This window comes from Nicotiana attenuata, chromosome 1 (genome assembly GCF_001879085.1).
Source record: "Nicotiana attenuata strain UT chromosome 1, NIATTr2, whole genome shotgun sequence".
Classification (NCBI taxonomy): Eukaryota; Viridiplantae; Streptophyta; class Magnoliopsida; order Solanales; family Solanaceae; genus Nicotiana; species Nicotiana attenuata.
In genome coordinates this window covers 28,946,910-28,962,768 of record NC_031989.1, presented here as the reverse complement: position 1 = coordinate 28,962,768, position 15,859 = coordinate 28,946,910, and the positions used below count along the sequence as shown (strand labels likewise).

The 15,859-nt window shown below is 35.1% G+C and overlaps 2 protein-coding genes across 2 annotated transcripts; one reads left to right on the top strand and one right to left on the bottom strand.

Annotated features, from left to right (window-relative positions):
• Positions 3,331–7,175, top strand: LOC109223514 (probable protein phosphatase 2C 2). Its single transcript, XM_019387864.1, has 4 exons — positions 3,331–3,586; positions 5,425–5,598; positions 5,678–5,913; positions 6,363–7,175. Exons 1-4 carry the CDS (start codon positions 3,521–3,523, stop codon positions 6,931–6,933), a joined length of 1,047 nt encoding a protein of 348 aa, XP_019243409.1. The 5' UTR covers positions 3,331–3,520; the 3' UTR covers positions 6,934–7,175.
• Positions 7,562–10,764, bottom strand: LOC109223520. The gene is made up of 7 exons (XM_019387878.1): positions 10,412–10,764; positions 10,152–10,251; positions 8,918–9,013; positions 8,753–8,805; positions 8,411–8,459; positions 8,099–8,146; positions 7,562–7,892 (listed from the first exon to the last, which is right to left on the bottom strand). Exons 1-7 carry the CDS (start codon positions 10,717–10,719, stop codon positions 7,800–7,802), a joined length of 747 nt encoding a protein of 248 aa, XP_019243423.1. The 5' UTR covers positions 10,720–10,764; the 3' UTR covers positions 7,562–7,799.

Sequence of the window (15,859 nt, the reverse complement as noted above, 5' to 3'; positions counted from 1 at the left end):
GAGAGAGTGTATTAATGGGGGTTGACATGGCCGGGTGTTTAGTTGATCTTCTTTTGTGAATAAAGAAAGTGTAGCTGGAAATGGCTTCGGTTGTGGTGTTCAAATGACCGTTGTGGACAACTTGGAGGGGCCATTTATGTATTTCGCCTTTTTAAAACTTATTATTTACTTTAATAATTGTACATCCTTGAGATAATTGTTCATCCTTGACTTTACTTAACTCAAAATTATGTTAAAAAAACGAAGAGTCTATGGATGTTGCAGTAACCTCCTTACCCCCCGACTATCCATTCACTGTAACTCCTCACTCCTTAAAAGGGTATAACGCTACTTTTTATGGCACTATATCAGGTGTGTCAGTATTTTTTTTAATATNGGTAATGGAGGTAGAGGCAATTTAGGGTGGAGTAAGGTGTGAATGGTGGAGAAGAGAATTGGAGGAGAAGGTGTGAAATTAGGTGGGTCCGCATTATTTTAGGAAAAAAAAAACCTATTTTTTGGTAGGAAACTCGCATCCGAGAGAGTGCATTTCACGCAATGGGGCTGACATGGCCGGGTGTTTAGTTGATCTTCTTTTGTGAATAAAGAAAGTGTCTAGCTGGAAATGGCCTCGGTTGAGGTGTTCAAATGACCGTTGTGGACAACTTGGAGGGGGGCCATTTATGTATTTCGCCTATATCGTATTACTCTCTCTATTTCAATTTAGATAACACATTTTGCTTATTGAGAGTCAATTTAACTAAACTTTGAAGCTATTAGATTAGTTAAACTTAATATTTTAAAATTAAAATTTAGATATTCAAAAACTATACGAGAAATACTATAAGTTATAATTTTTCTCATGTCAATATTATAAAAAAAGATATTTTAGAATGTTGGTCAAATGTCACACAAATTGACTTTCGATAAGCGAAATATGTCATTAAATTGAAATGAAGGGGGTATAAGATATGTATAATTATAAAATAATATACAAATTTAACTAAATTTATCATCTATGCATATTCAGAAGATATTAAATACGATTACTATGTTAGTGTGAGACAAATTATTTTCATCATTTAAAAAAATGTTATATTTTATTTTAACATTAATGTATATATTTTTAATTGATAAATACTATACACACGTGCAACGCACGTACACTAAAACTAGTACTATACTAAAAGCACGAAGGCCCTTAGTGAAATGTTGTTCGCCTTTTTTACCCTTTAAAAATAACTTTCATACTGGACAAAATAGTAATTTAATTATATTTTAATATTTTAGACTTTAAATTAACTAAAATTCTGATTATTATATCTTTCCTTATTTGTATTATGTCGGAAGTTCTTATATTTAGGACTTTAAACTTAATTTATACTTTTATATGGATCAACTAAAATTTTGTTCATTAGATTCCTCCTCACTTGATACTACTTGTAGTACTAGATTTGCCCATACTATTAATATTATTTTATATACAACTTTTATACCTTCAAAATTGTAACATTATTTACCTACACAAATCTTAAAATTTAACTTTATATTTTATAAATAAAACGTGTTTCTATCTTTCTAACTGTGTTATATTTTGTTCTTTTTTTATTTTTCACCCGATATTTACTATCTGTGTGAGGTCTCGGATTAATTAGGTTTTACACCTTCGTAAGGCTCATTTAATTATATTTTCCTTTACTAGTTCGTCAATTGATCATATCAGTAGTACTCCCTCCGTCTCATATTATGTGCCGTGTTTCTCTTTTACACGTCCCTTAAGAAATATTAATTAGGAAATGGATTAGACTATTCTACCCTTAATTATGTCTTAAGATATAATCTCTCTTCATTGAATATTTATTCTATTTATATGTTATCTCCATCTTCAAAAACAATTATTACTAAGGGTAAAAAAGGAAAAAATAATCAATTTTGTCTTGAACTTCTAAAATGACGAATAATTTGAGACAATTATTTTTAGTAACCATGACTATTAATATGAGACGGATGGAGTATTTAATATGCTTAGTGAATGGAAAAAAAAAACATTGTGAACTCACTTCCTCAAAAAAAATATCTATCAGTTAAGTCTTTTTTTAGTCGCCAAAATCTTCACTTTGAATATCTAAATAAATATTTAAAAAAAAAAAAAAAAAAAAAAAAAAGAAAACGTCTCGTTTCAATCTTCACTATTTCGTCCATGGGCAAGGTAAACATTGTTTTTATTTTTGTTTACTAGATGATGAGTGCTATCTTTATATACTAGGTTTCGCTTTAACTGAGAGTGAGCTTGAAATTTTTATACAACTTTCTCGTGCATCTCTTTATTTATCTTTATGAAAGGCCTAAGTATCTTCTTTGAATCTTCACGTGTATTTTAGAGGTGTATTTTTCGATAAATTGTTTACTTATTAAAAAAAACAATTATGTAATGAAGTGATACAGTTAAAGAGATAGGTAAAGGGTAATTTTGATAAATGTTTTATGTAAAGTTATTAAAAGTGCGGTTTATTTTATTTATTATACGTGTAAGGAACTTATACACAATCAATTCAATTTTACATGATTAGGGAGTATCTGCTTTATTTTCAAGATTATAATTCTATATTGAGACTTAAATATTTTTGTAATGACTAAATAACGTAAAATATTCCTTGGCCCGACAGTATATCTAAAGCAACTCTAAAAATATTGCTTTTGAAAACTTCAAAAATATATTCCGTCCATCTTAATTTTATGATTTTCACTAATTTTTAAAGTTAAATTATTAAAGCTAAAATTTTCAAAAGTTATAGGGAAAATAAAGTTATAATTTTCTTTTACCTAATTTGACGAAAATAATTACAATGTTAAATCAAATTTCATATAATATAGATATGGTGTCACATAAATTCGTGGTCAAATGGTTTTGTGGGTCGTTACAAACTTGTTTTAGTTATATGACCCTATTTCTTTTTGTTTTACACATAGAAGTTTTACTTTTACACATAAAAGATCTAAAAATATATTTTCTTAATTTTAACATTATAAATTACCATGAAAGCTCATTTCGTCCATAAATTGTTCACGAGGGAGTAATATTAAAGGAAAACTGACTCTGTATAACTACTATCAAACTAATAGTCGAAAAATATATATTTTTGTATATATATATGTATATATATATTATGTATAAATTTTATTTTTTAAATTATTAAATATAAATAATTTCTGCCGCCGGCTAAAAGTGAAAAAGAATACGCCTTAGACAGGAAGCCTAAGAAAACCATTAGGCTGCAACAGTACACGCGTCCACCTTCCCCGCGACGACTTAGTTTTTACAACTAACAGCTGGTTCCCACACGGAGGATTTTTAATTTTTTATAATTTATATAGAACAGTTGAAGTCCAGCTTATCAGAGTTTTGGTTTTGCTTGCTCCACAACTGAATTCTCAAGAATTTGAAACAAAAAGAAAAATCTTTAGACACCTGCAAAATTGTTCAACGCATTTTCTGCTAATCAACAGGATCAACGCAATCTAGAGTCTGTTCTAATTAAACATGGGAGCTGAAGCTGAGGTTATGGTTCCAGTTCAACACACCATCATGTCCTGCTGTTCTGATTTGGTCAGCTTTTTCTTTTCCTTTCTTTTTTTGTTTAGTTTCCTTCGTGGAATAAAATGAGCTAAATTAAGCGGAATAGATTTACCGGAAATTAACTAGTTTGGTATTTTTACATAGTTTGATTGATTGAATTGTTTTCTGCTGTTGTGTGTGTTTTATGGATCTTCAATTTTGTTTTTGTATCTTTAGGCTCCTCGTCCTTGGAAAATTAGGGCAACGTCAGATATGTCCAATTGATCTTGATTTAATCTTTGATCTGAGAAAAGAAAAAGATAAATTAACCTTTGTCACCGATAAAAACTTTGGTATATTTCCTCATTTATTATGTTACATCGTTTTGCCACAATTGCCAGGAACTAATCAAACAAGCATATGACTTTTAGCGTTTCTTAACTTATCTACTTATTTGCTGTGTCACAATGGATTGATGTTCTAAGCATGAACGCTAATTGTCGTATTTTAGGGTGTTGCCTTTATCCAATTTAGAGTTTTGTCAATTATAATTAGCTGTAGAAACTCATTTTATTGAACGAGTATCATTAAAAGTGTAGAAAATGTTTCTCTCTATATTTGAATAGATAATCCTAATCAGAAGAAGGAAATTTTCTGCAAAGTTCTTATTGTTTATGTTGAGAGTTTTATGGTTGCCAGGGTAGGTGCAATGATCAGTGTCGATCTGAGGGAAAAAGTTTAAGGTATGCTTGAGGGAGCCACTAGTCAGGTGGGAGTCATTCTGCAAAGTGCTTATTGTTGAGCTTGAGGGCTTTATAGTTATCGGCTATTGCTAAATATAGTTAATTATGTAACATTGTAACGGTCATAAAACTCTGGAGTGTCCCACTTACATGGACAGCATATAATATCTCTTAGCGGTTGGAAAAGATGCATCCGTTTTTACATTTACAACAAATCTCTAGGTGCGTGTTTGCCCAGCCACGTTGTGAGCGCTTACTATCTGTTCGAAATAGGGCATTAACCAATGTAGACTAGACATTCAGAGCATAATTTGCTTTTGCATAGTACTCATTATAGCATTTAGTTGCTAGGCCAGTCTGAATAGTTGAGAACTAGTTGAGTCCTCCCAACCAAATAAACTGAGTTTCTTGTCTGATGTGGGTTGTGGTAAAGTGGTAGTTCTAGGTTTGGCAGGGAAATCCAAATTTGTTCCGGTTTCACGAACCAAAATGTGATCCAGGATTAGCTCATTCACATAGTGGCAACCAGAGCTGCTGGTTTTGAAGAAGTTGGAAAACTTAATGAAAAATGAGGCTTTTTCTCCTAATTTTGTGATTCTTTTCTGTTCCTTTTCCACATTTGGTTAATGCTCATGCCAAGACATTTTAATCTTCTATCTAGGTTGGCAAACACTTTGAAAAGTTTGAGATTTCAGATGTTTGGGACCAATGATTGATTTTCAAAAGAACAAGTATCATAGAGTTTTTCATTTTCTTCTTTTGATAAGGTAAAGATAACTTTTATTAAATAGTACCAAGAAGTACTGCAAGACAGTACAAAAGTGAACATCATAAACTGTTATCATTAAACATATTTAACCAATCATGCTACATAATTGTTCAGTCACCTCTCACTTGCAAGAAAAGACATTGTTTACCAGTTAAGTATCTTTTATCATAAGTTATTAACTTTAAGATAATACAACAATTCATTTGCAAAACCCCTCCATTTTTGGGGCTCTTTATAATCCAAATTGAATATGGTCAGCTGATGTGCCTTTTTGTTCAATGTTCAACATCATTTCCTGCCAAAATGTATGCAATTGGTGTCAGGTTTTCTTTTTCTTGGTGGTGTCTGAGATTTAGCCTAACAGACCTTTCTTTCAGGATGTTAAATCCCCAGAGACAACAATATTGCAATTTGTTCCCAGCGTTCGCTCAGGTAGCTTTTCTGATACTGGCCCTCGTAGGTTCATGGAAGACGAGCATATAAGGATAGACGATCTATCTGCACATCTTGGGTCACTCATGAGGTTTCCAAAGCCCAGTGCTTTCTATGGGGTAACTGTTAGTTTTTTGCATATGTCTTTTTTCCCTATACATTTTCAAGGCAACGCATTTCTAATATCTAGTTTTATAGGTATTTGATGGTCACGGAGGACCGGAAGCTGCAGCTTATGTGGGAAAAAATGTACTCAGATTATTCTTCAAAGACACCAACTTCCCGCAAACTTCAGAAGTTGATGATGCATTTCTAGAAGGGGTGGAGAGCTCTCTTAGAAAAGGGTTTCTTCTGGCTGACCTTGCTTTAGCTGACGCATGCAATGTTAGCAGTTCTACTGGAACCACTGCACTGACAGCACTTGTATTGGGAAGGTAAAGTCATGATTCATTGAGATGCACCTATTTGCGAGCTTTCCTTCCAGTAGAAAAATGGTTATGGTGTACTCACACTTACAGTTATGAATATGATGCTTTTTGTCTCTCCTTCTGAGCCTTGTTCTCAACTTTATGTTTGACACTCCTTGCAAAGCTAATGGTATTAAATTGTCCACCTGTCCAAGTAGAAGTCATGAGTTACTGACTCCTTACCTAAGGATGCCGCTTGATGTATGAGAGAGGGGAAAATGTTTCAGTGTATTTGAATCTGCAAAACTTTGCTTCACCAAGTTTTGAACCGTAAATGTTGATTATACAGCAACTTGGTAGCTGGAGAGTGTAAGGGAGCGACATTATAGTTGACTTGATCGTTCGATGAAAAGTTTGCAGAGCTTTATGCATGTTTTTGTATACTTGTTGTCTAAATGATACTTTTTGCATTTTAGGCTTTTAATGGTGGCAAATGCAGGAGACTGCCGTGCAGTCCTTTGCCGTAAGGGAGAGGCTATTGACATGTCTCATGACCATAGACCAAGTTATGCAGCAGAGAGGAAGCGTGTTGAAGAGTTAGGTGGATTTATTGACGATGGCTATCTGAATGGTATACTATCAGTGACCAGGGCCTTGGGAGACTGGGACATGAAGCTGCCTAGTGGCTCTGCCTCTCCTCTGATTGCAGAGCCAGAATTTCGACAAATTGTTCTGACGGAAGATGATGAATTCCTTATAATTGGTTGTGACGGGATATGGGATGTCATGTCTAGTCAACAAGCAGTTAGTATAGTGCGTAGGGGGTTAAGACGGCACGATGATCCTGAACAGTGCGCTAAGGACCTTGTCACGGAGGCCTTGCGGCTCAATACATTTGACAATCTTACTGTAGTTATTGTTTGTTTTACTTCCCCTGATCATCCAGAGGTATCACCTATGCGTCAAAGGACATTAAGGAGCTGCAGCTTCTCTGCGGAAGCCCTGTATGCCTTACAAAGCTGGTTAGACAACAATGGGAGCCGTTGATGGCGGTGCAGGCTGTTTGCAGCTGCCTCATTTGGGCAGAGTAAAAGCAGTTAAAGTTTTGGTAGGGGTCTTTACTTTTCTTCCTGTTATATTCTGTGGGTATGTGTGTACATACAATTGGTTGGTTAGTAAGGAGCTATGTTGATTTTTAGTTTATTATGGCTATTGTTAACGTATGGCCCTCTTTCTATTGGTTGTACATAGTAAGTAGTAACGCTTGTGCTATTTGCTCGTTATAGTAACTAGAGTGCAACAAACCTCTCCTGAATGGATGGTGCTGATGCAAATTGATTAAAACTAGGACGCGGAGCAGAAAACACCTTCATGTTGCAGCTCTTGTTAATCAACAAACCGATATTATTCCTACTCTACCTTCTCTTCGCAGTTCTCATTGAAGAAATTGTGTTCCTTCTCCATGAGTTCAAAAAGAAAATATAAATAAAGGAACTAATTGTGTTGCTTCTCCTGATATATGATAAGTTGGCAACGACATGCCCTCAAGTTATGAAGCCCTTCAACTGGGCACACCCAATGGGTCTTGACTCTAGGCATGCCAGTACCGCAGTACTTGAAGCAGCTGAAATAGGTGCATAATTTACGTAAAGGACAGAAGCGGCAATCAAAGAAAAAAAAAATTGGGCATATTTCCCAGCTTCAAGTAGCCTAGCTACTGCTTCGGCGTCTCAAAAATACAGTTAATTTCTCAATGGTTGTATATTCCAATATGTAAGAATACAGAATTCATCCTTTGTACATTTAAATCCCACATGATTGTATAATTCTTTTTTAATTCCCATGTGCTTCTTCCCCCAACATAAAAAGTGAGGGACGAAAAGCCATTACTGGTCGTGAATTCAGTTTATACATCATTTAGGCGTGTCAGCTGAGTAGCTCTTAGCAAACGTTGCAAAGCGTTCCAACCCTCGTCGCAGCAGGTTTTCAAGAAATGGTTGCAATGCCTGGATAATAGGAGAAGTGCGACAGTAAGATCTGGTGAAACTTTGAAATCGTACTTTCAATCATAATAAATTCGCAGTGTCATTATTCTTGAAAATTTTGTATACACTCAGCAATAACTGCCCAAGCAAGGTTGAAACGATTGCATACTTTTAGGAAAAAACTGATGTGAAGTACAACTTCTGCAATAGGAGTTAAGAGTGCTTACTGATGCCACTGGAACTAACAGTTGAGGCACTTCATATGAAACTGTTAGCTGAAAAAAGGAGAAGCACAAGTCAATCTTGAGCAGCCAAAGACCCAAAGGATCTAGCAATTTCTGTCCGCACATTCTCAAGTTTATGTGGTTGCCTACAACAAACTAGGAGAAGAAAAGGTGCAAAACTTTTTCTGCCCCTTTCTGCATATGAATCTTCCAAGAATATTGCATAAGTATTTGTTCTCGAAATTAATGTTTTTTAAAGATAAGTTGAGGTCTAAAGGAAAAGGAAAGGATGTTATGTTCAAGTAAAATTCTCACTTCTATGATGCAGGACGATGGACCTTTGGGGAAAAATCGGACAGCTCCCCTGCATTTTAAATAAGGAATTCATCATAAAACTGATGACTAGTTTGAATATACTGAGAATGAATAATCTTTTGTTCATAGCATTGATCAGAACACATTATGCTGCATCACTCAGAGTTCAGACCAGAAATATTCTGCCACCACTACCAAAGCAACCTTTCATGGTTTTATCTATGGTCTATTTATCTGATAGAAGCAAATAAGTCTTTATTACTTTGAGTATAACGATAAATTTCACCGTTACATGTGTTGTTTATGTATCAACCAAAAGAAACTAGGATACATTCTGACTACCTGTTAGGAAGACCCTCCAGAGATCTCCAATGGATCTTCTGGTTTGGGGTAGGCTGTAAAACAGAATAAAAATTATGAGTAGCAATTCGGATATTCTGCATGAAAGCTAAGGCTTAGAATCAAAGGAACATAATCAGGGAAGGTATTACTGAAGGGAGATTTTACCTGCATATTTCGAGCAAGCCATGAATACTCAATATCCTGCCCGAAAGCTTTATACTTCAGCGACCATCTTGATAAGTCAGGCTTATCCTCCAAAATCTGGCAAGAGAATCTAACATCAAGTTCCTTAGCTAGCGTTTGGCCATAGATCCCAAATTTATTTTGAAAAATCTGATTTGGGTGAAGTTTGGTTTGAAGATGGAAAATGTGTTTGGACATACGTTTTCAAAACATATTTTCCAAATTTATTTTGGAAAAACATATATATAATTCCCAAGTTTTGAGATTTTGGCCCAAAATCAGTTCAATAGCTGATTTTGGGATTTGAGATTTGAGTTGGGATTTGGCCAAAATATGGGCAAAATTTATGGCAAAAACATGAGTTTTGAAAATAAATCCCAAATTTATTTTGGCAAAACTCATGGCCAAACGGGGCCTAGAATGAGACTAAGAAGGTGAGATGAGCTGTGTAATGGAGTTACTAAGCAAGAACTAGAATGTAGATGCTCTAAATAGTCAATACATCTGCATTTGACTATAATTTTTTTCTTTTTTTGGTCAATGGTTTTTCATATCCAAACTGCAAACCAAAAATCCGCTAATGATTACTCATTACGTGAGGGACGCACTAAGAGACAGATGAAGGGATAGTCAAGATGACAAAGAGAAGTATTTCAGGGCGCATGGTGCCAGGCTGCCAGCACACAGCCCAGCAATATGGCAAAAATACTTGATAACATCCTGAGAAGAAATTTTAAGAGAGAAGGTAACATTTCCTCCATTCAATTTATATGACATTCTTTCACTTAAGAAGTTCCCATAATGATTAACATCATTCCCCAAATAATTTTCAAGAAATTTTAATCATTTAACTTAAGTTTTGACTTCAATGTGATGTTTTCTCTAGCAGACTAATTTCTAACTGCATTACTCTAAAACCTTTCAATCATTACTTTAACATTTCCTTCCATGACCACTAGTCTACTAATGTTACTTAAATTCTGCATCCAGTCAAACACGGTTGTATCAAATGAATATAGGAGTATTATTGTAACATCATATGCAAAACCAGCCAGAAAAGATCATACTTACACCAACATTCATTCGGTCTTAGCGATTTAACTACAAAGAGGAAGGCAATTTTCATCGATAAATAATTGAGAACAATTGAATGATGATGCGACTTTATAACCAGCTCAAGTGCTTAATGCCCGACAGATAACATAGAATTGCTTACCTTTACAGATGAAATAAAAGGCATCCACTGAGGAATAGCCTCACGATCAGAATAGCACTTATAAGCAACTGAAATGGGCACATCTACTTCCATCTTCACCCTGCATTCATCAAAAATTTAAAGTTAACTTAACTCAAAAATTCTCACAATTAGATTTCAGATAGACCAAATAACACTGCACAACCACATAATTAGCAAGCAAATCACAAATCGACCCAACAGCAATAAGTATTTGGATACGAAATAAGATGTTTACTTACGTGCAATCTTGCAATTCCATGACAGGAGAAATAGGTCTAATTCTGATGGGAGAAGGATTAGGGATCTTACGGAAGGATCTAGAGATGTTGCAATGGAATGGATATCTGCTGATGAAGGAGGAAGATGATGCACTAATTGACTTTCTTTTGACATTAAGAGAAACAATGAGCTGATTGTGATTGAGTTTATGGGCGGCGGAAGCAGAAGTTGCAGCAGCAGACATGGACATGGTAGTTGAAGAAGCAGGTACGGCGGCGGTTGCAGACATTTGGCGGAGAGTTGAGGACGAAAAGATAGGCATTGCCATATGGCAACCACGCCACTTGATTTGTGCTTTGGACCACCACGGATCCTGCCGAATGTGAATATTATTTTTCTTAATTATTTATTTTTAACCAATCAGGTATTGCTTTTAGTTAAAAAAAAAAAAAAAAAAAAAAAAGTCTGATTTGGCCATATCATGCATACCTTTGAACTTGTGAGTTGTGACTGCCACAGTTTCGTATCACATTTTCATTCCAAAAGGGCATGAAAATTTTTTGCTCATTCCAAAGAAGAATTAGGCCCATTCAAATTTTTAGAAAAAATGTATTGTCCATAAATTGAATTTTTATAGTTTTTACATTTTCTTTTTGAAAATGAGTTTTTCAATGTCTTCTGAACCTTTTTTCTTTACTCACACAACTGCAATATTTTTTCAAGTGAAATACATGTCCTAACATAATTTCAAATTCCAAATATCATATCTCAGATTAACTAGTATACTGATTTTCGTCAAAAGAAAACTCGTCTAATAACTAATTATATTAAATATTGTTAATTATTCTAATTAAGTGCCTAATTAAATCAAATTAATAATACATTAGTACATTTCAGTTTTACGTCAGTTTGATTTGATTTTCTCTAAGCTATTTGATTTTTTTTTTAAAAATCAATAGTCCTCACAGTAGCCATTAAGTTAATGTTGTATTCTGGGCCGGGCACGGGCCTAAATGGGCCAAACGGGCCCGGGCTCAGACGGGCAGGTCTTTGGCGGTCCCGGGCTTCACGGGCTCAACGGGTGGAACCAGCCCACGACGGGCCTAAGCCCACATGGTCCAGTGCTAAATGGGTCGGGCCCACACGGGCCTAACGGGCTTTTTCTTTCCAGGCTATTTTTTTTATTTTTTTTTATTTAAGGCAATTTCTTGTAAACCATATATGTATATACTAATATAAATTGCTTATACATGGCTATATAAATATATATAGTATATATAATATGTATAGTATGTATATATAATTATATATTAAAGTTTGCATTTAAAAAGTAAAATAACAAAACAATAGTAAAACTAAATTATCATGCATAATAAATTAATAACAAAGTAAAACATTAAGCATAAATACTTCTAATAATTTTAAAATAACACAAATTATCGAAAAATCTTAAATACGAATTTCCGGATGACGCTCAAGACAATACTTTATATGCCTCCTTAAACTGCCTATGCCAGACCCTGAACGAAAATTTAAGACTCCACCACAATTCTTGCACTTTAATATTTGACCTTCTTCATTTTCTTCTAGCACCTCAAAGTGTTGCCAAACAAATGAGCGCACTCTTTCCAAACCGAGGCATCATTTAACTTGAGATTTGAGATTGAGACTTGAAGTCTTGAAAATTGGAGATTGAGACTTGAAGACTTGAATACTTCAATTCACCAACTTCACAATTTTTCACGAAATTGCAATAATAAAATAAGCAATTATAGAAGAGAATTAGATATAGATTGAGAGAGATTGATTAATTTGTGAGTAAAAATAAAAGAATGAGGGGGTATTTATAGTTGAGAATTTGAAAAAAGTGTAATTATATAAAGTTTGGGGGCCAAATGGCTATTTTTTAAAGTCCCAAACGGCTCTTTTTTTATGGCCAACGGCTAGATTTTAAAATCTGACCGTTGGTCATTTTTTTTTTAAAAAAAAAATTTAAATTATAGTCGTTGAGGCCCGTTAGGCCCGGTTGAACCGGCCCAGGCCCGCCTGCCGGTCCCGGGCTTAGCGGTCCCGGGCTCGTGGGCTAAATGTACAAGACCGGCCCGCTACGGGCTTGGAGTACCATTTGGGACCGGCCCAATAGGCCCGTTTAGCCCGCGGTCCCGGTCCGGTCCCGGGCTGGGCCCGGCCCACAGTGCACCCTTACATTAAGTGTAGTACAACGAAAATTCCATATGGAGAGTCGGATATGGGAAAAGTTAGACACAAAGGATAAAATGACATGGTAATTATTCAGTACGTGGCTAACTCCTTTAATTTCTTATATGCATTAGGACGTCATTTCTTAAGATATTTTAGATAAAATTTATGACAAGGTTTAATACAAAATTCCATCTAATCAAGTTTTTAGTGTGTATTTATACTTTATTAATGTTTATATTGTATAGGTCGAAATCTGAACAGAAGAATCTTACTTAAGGGAGGACGACCAAGAACTAACCAAGCCGAGGTCACGTATGAGAAGTAGTATACTGACGAGTGATTCGGCTGCGGTCGAGGTCGAGCACTCCATCCGGCCTGAACGGCTAGTTCAATCCTTAGACATTTTTGGAGGAATATTCCACAGGATATTCTAAGAACTTAAGTACTCCAGTTAAGGACCGTTGGGTAAAGAAAGTATTTTTGTATGAATATCACAGGAGAGAGTAACTAAAGGGGGGCTGAGACAAAACTCACACACAGATATAGATATATCTTGATAGATGAATGAAAATCATCATCTCTGGCTCCTCGTCAAGGAAAAAGGAGCAAGGAAGCTTAGATCCTCAATATCCATCATTAGTTGCATTATATCAAGTATATGGGGGTCAACCTTGTTCAAGAACGGTGACCTTTTTTATCCATGTACTAGATGACTCTTGCCCGCGCTTGCGGGCCCAACGACTTTGATTCTAATGCAGCTTTACTTTAATTGCAACTAAGAAACAAGAACATTTCATGAGACGTACAGTTAAAATTTCACTATGCCAAAAGTACAAAGACAAAATTAGACATAAAAACCCCACGATGGCAAATATGTACATCGGTTGATATCTCCAAATTGTGAAAAGACTACCTTCAATCTTATGGTATCTTGAAAAATCACTCAACATGGGTGTGTTAGCCATGAACTTAATTAAAGAAAAATGTTGCCTTCAATCACCTCTTGTGCAATTGTATGTTGTAGCTAAGACAATATGTTTCACTCTATAAACTTCCAGAGTCCCTTTTTTTCCCTCTCTACATCTATACCCGCCGAAAGTAACTCCCTTCTCTTTTTACTGATGCGGCTTGTGGGTAGGAAACCAAGTACTAACATTTTCACCATGCATAACTACAACTTATACCTGCACCCTTGACTCGACATGTATGTACTGCAAACTGACAAGATCTTCACGATATATCTCCTCTCCCCACAGCTTTCAAGCTCAAGATTCAAGAAGACACATAATGATAATACCGGCTTCAATTAGAGCCCTTAACAAGTTCCACCAAGGTAATTGTGAACCTAAAGATTGAAACTTCAAGAGAAGGAGATTATGTAGGATATTTTTTATTTACATGAAACTTTTGTCCTAAAAAATGATTCAAAATTACTTAGCAGAAAGATATACTATTTACATCAATGCAATATACACAAGCAGAATTTAATATAAATATCAAAACAATATGAAGTGACGAAATACTAGTGGAATAAGAAAATGTGATATTATAAAAAAATTGCTCTATGCTGGAGCATCAATACCGTTTTATGTTAAGAATGCCAAATACGTGAAGAAATTTTGATCCATTCCTATATATACAAAATATCATTAGGTAAACATAAAATTATCAAAAGGACTAAGCCTCACGAAGAGCCTTTATGATCAAAGAAAGGCACGTTTGCAGATATAAATACATTCTTTTAGCACAAATAAAACGCCACATTGCAATAGGTACTCTAATAGTTGGAGTGAAAATGGACCATACATATAGTACACACATGAGATGGTTATTCATATGCCCCCTGATGCTTGACTACAGAGGCATGACTCTTTGTTTTGTTTTTAATCATTTGTTAGTGCAGCATGTAGTTCTTCAACCCAAGTAATGAAGTACAGAAAGATGAGAAAACTTCTCAAGTGAAGAAGGTATGTAATCCATATTTGTGCCATGGGACTGCTGGAAGAATTCGATACACCACTTATTCAAGACTGATCTCATACCTATTTTGTGATTGTACTTCTAATTCTAGATTCATAATTCTCCTCGAATCAGTTGTTATGATGAGGATTAAAAGCAGCAATTGTACTTTTTCACTTTTCTTTTTCATTTTTGATGCCTTTGTATTCCTGCAAGATTGACCAGGTCCTTGTGAGTTGCAGCTTTAAAGATGTTTCTGGTTTATGATAAGGAAGATGATCCTTTTATTAAGTTAGAAGTTAGTAACTCTTTACAACGGAGGATGGTAACATTAAGGGTGTGTTTGGTATGAAGGAAAATATTTTCCGCAAAATATTTTCCAATTTTTCCATTGTTGGTTGGCTTAAATGTTTTGGAAAACATTTTCCGTATGAACTCATTTTCCTCCAATTGGAGGAAAATGTTTTCCTCATCAAGAGAAGGGAAAATATTTTCTAAAACTCCTTCTCAACGTTCCCACCCTATTCCCCACCCTCACCAACTCACCCCACACCCACCCACCCAACCCCACATCACCCCCTCTCTCCAAAAGTTAAAATAGCACGGGCTAGCTAGTTTTCGAACTGGTCATTCCAAAATAGCCAGCGTATGCCAAGTCATTGAAAAATAGCCATTATTTTGCTGCAACAGAGATCGGTCCAACATAATATACTGGAGTTCAATGCACCTGTGTATGAACTTTCAGCATATTATGCTGGACCGGTATACTTTGCTGGTTCCAGTATATTATACAGGAGTTCCAATATATTATACTGGAATCTAGTATATTATGCTGGAGTATTTTTCGGATTTTGAACAGTGTTTTCGTTCAGATTTATCTTTACATGAAAAGTGGCTACATTTCGATGACTTTTGAAACTGTGGCTATTTTTGAATGACCACTTGTAAATCTGGCTATTATTGAATTTCTCCCTCTCCAAAAAGGCTTTTTTTTAAATTTCAGCTTTTTCCCGTCACCACCCACCCTGCTGCCACTCCTTGCAAAAAATATTTTTTTTACTTTTTTTTTTAATTTTAAATTTTTATTTTTTCATTTTTCTGCACCACCCACCCCGCCAAACTCACCCCCTGCTCCCAACCCCACCCCGCACAAAAAAAAATTTACTTTTTTTTCTAATTTTTAAATTTCTGTTTTTCATTTTTCTGTACCACCCACCCCACCCCACTTCCCCCCCCCCCCTACCCTGCCACCCCCGCACAATTTTTTTTTAAAACTTTTTTTTTGTAATTTCAAATTTCTATTTTTT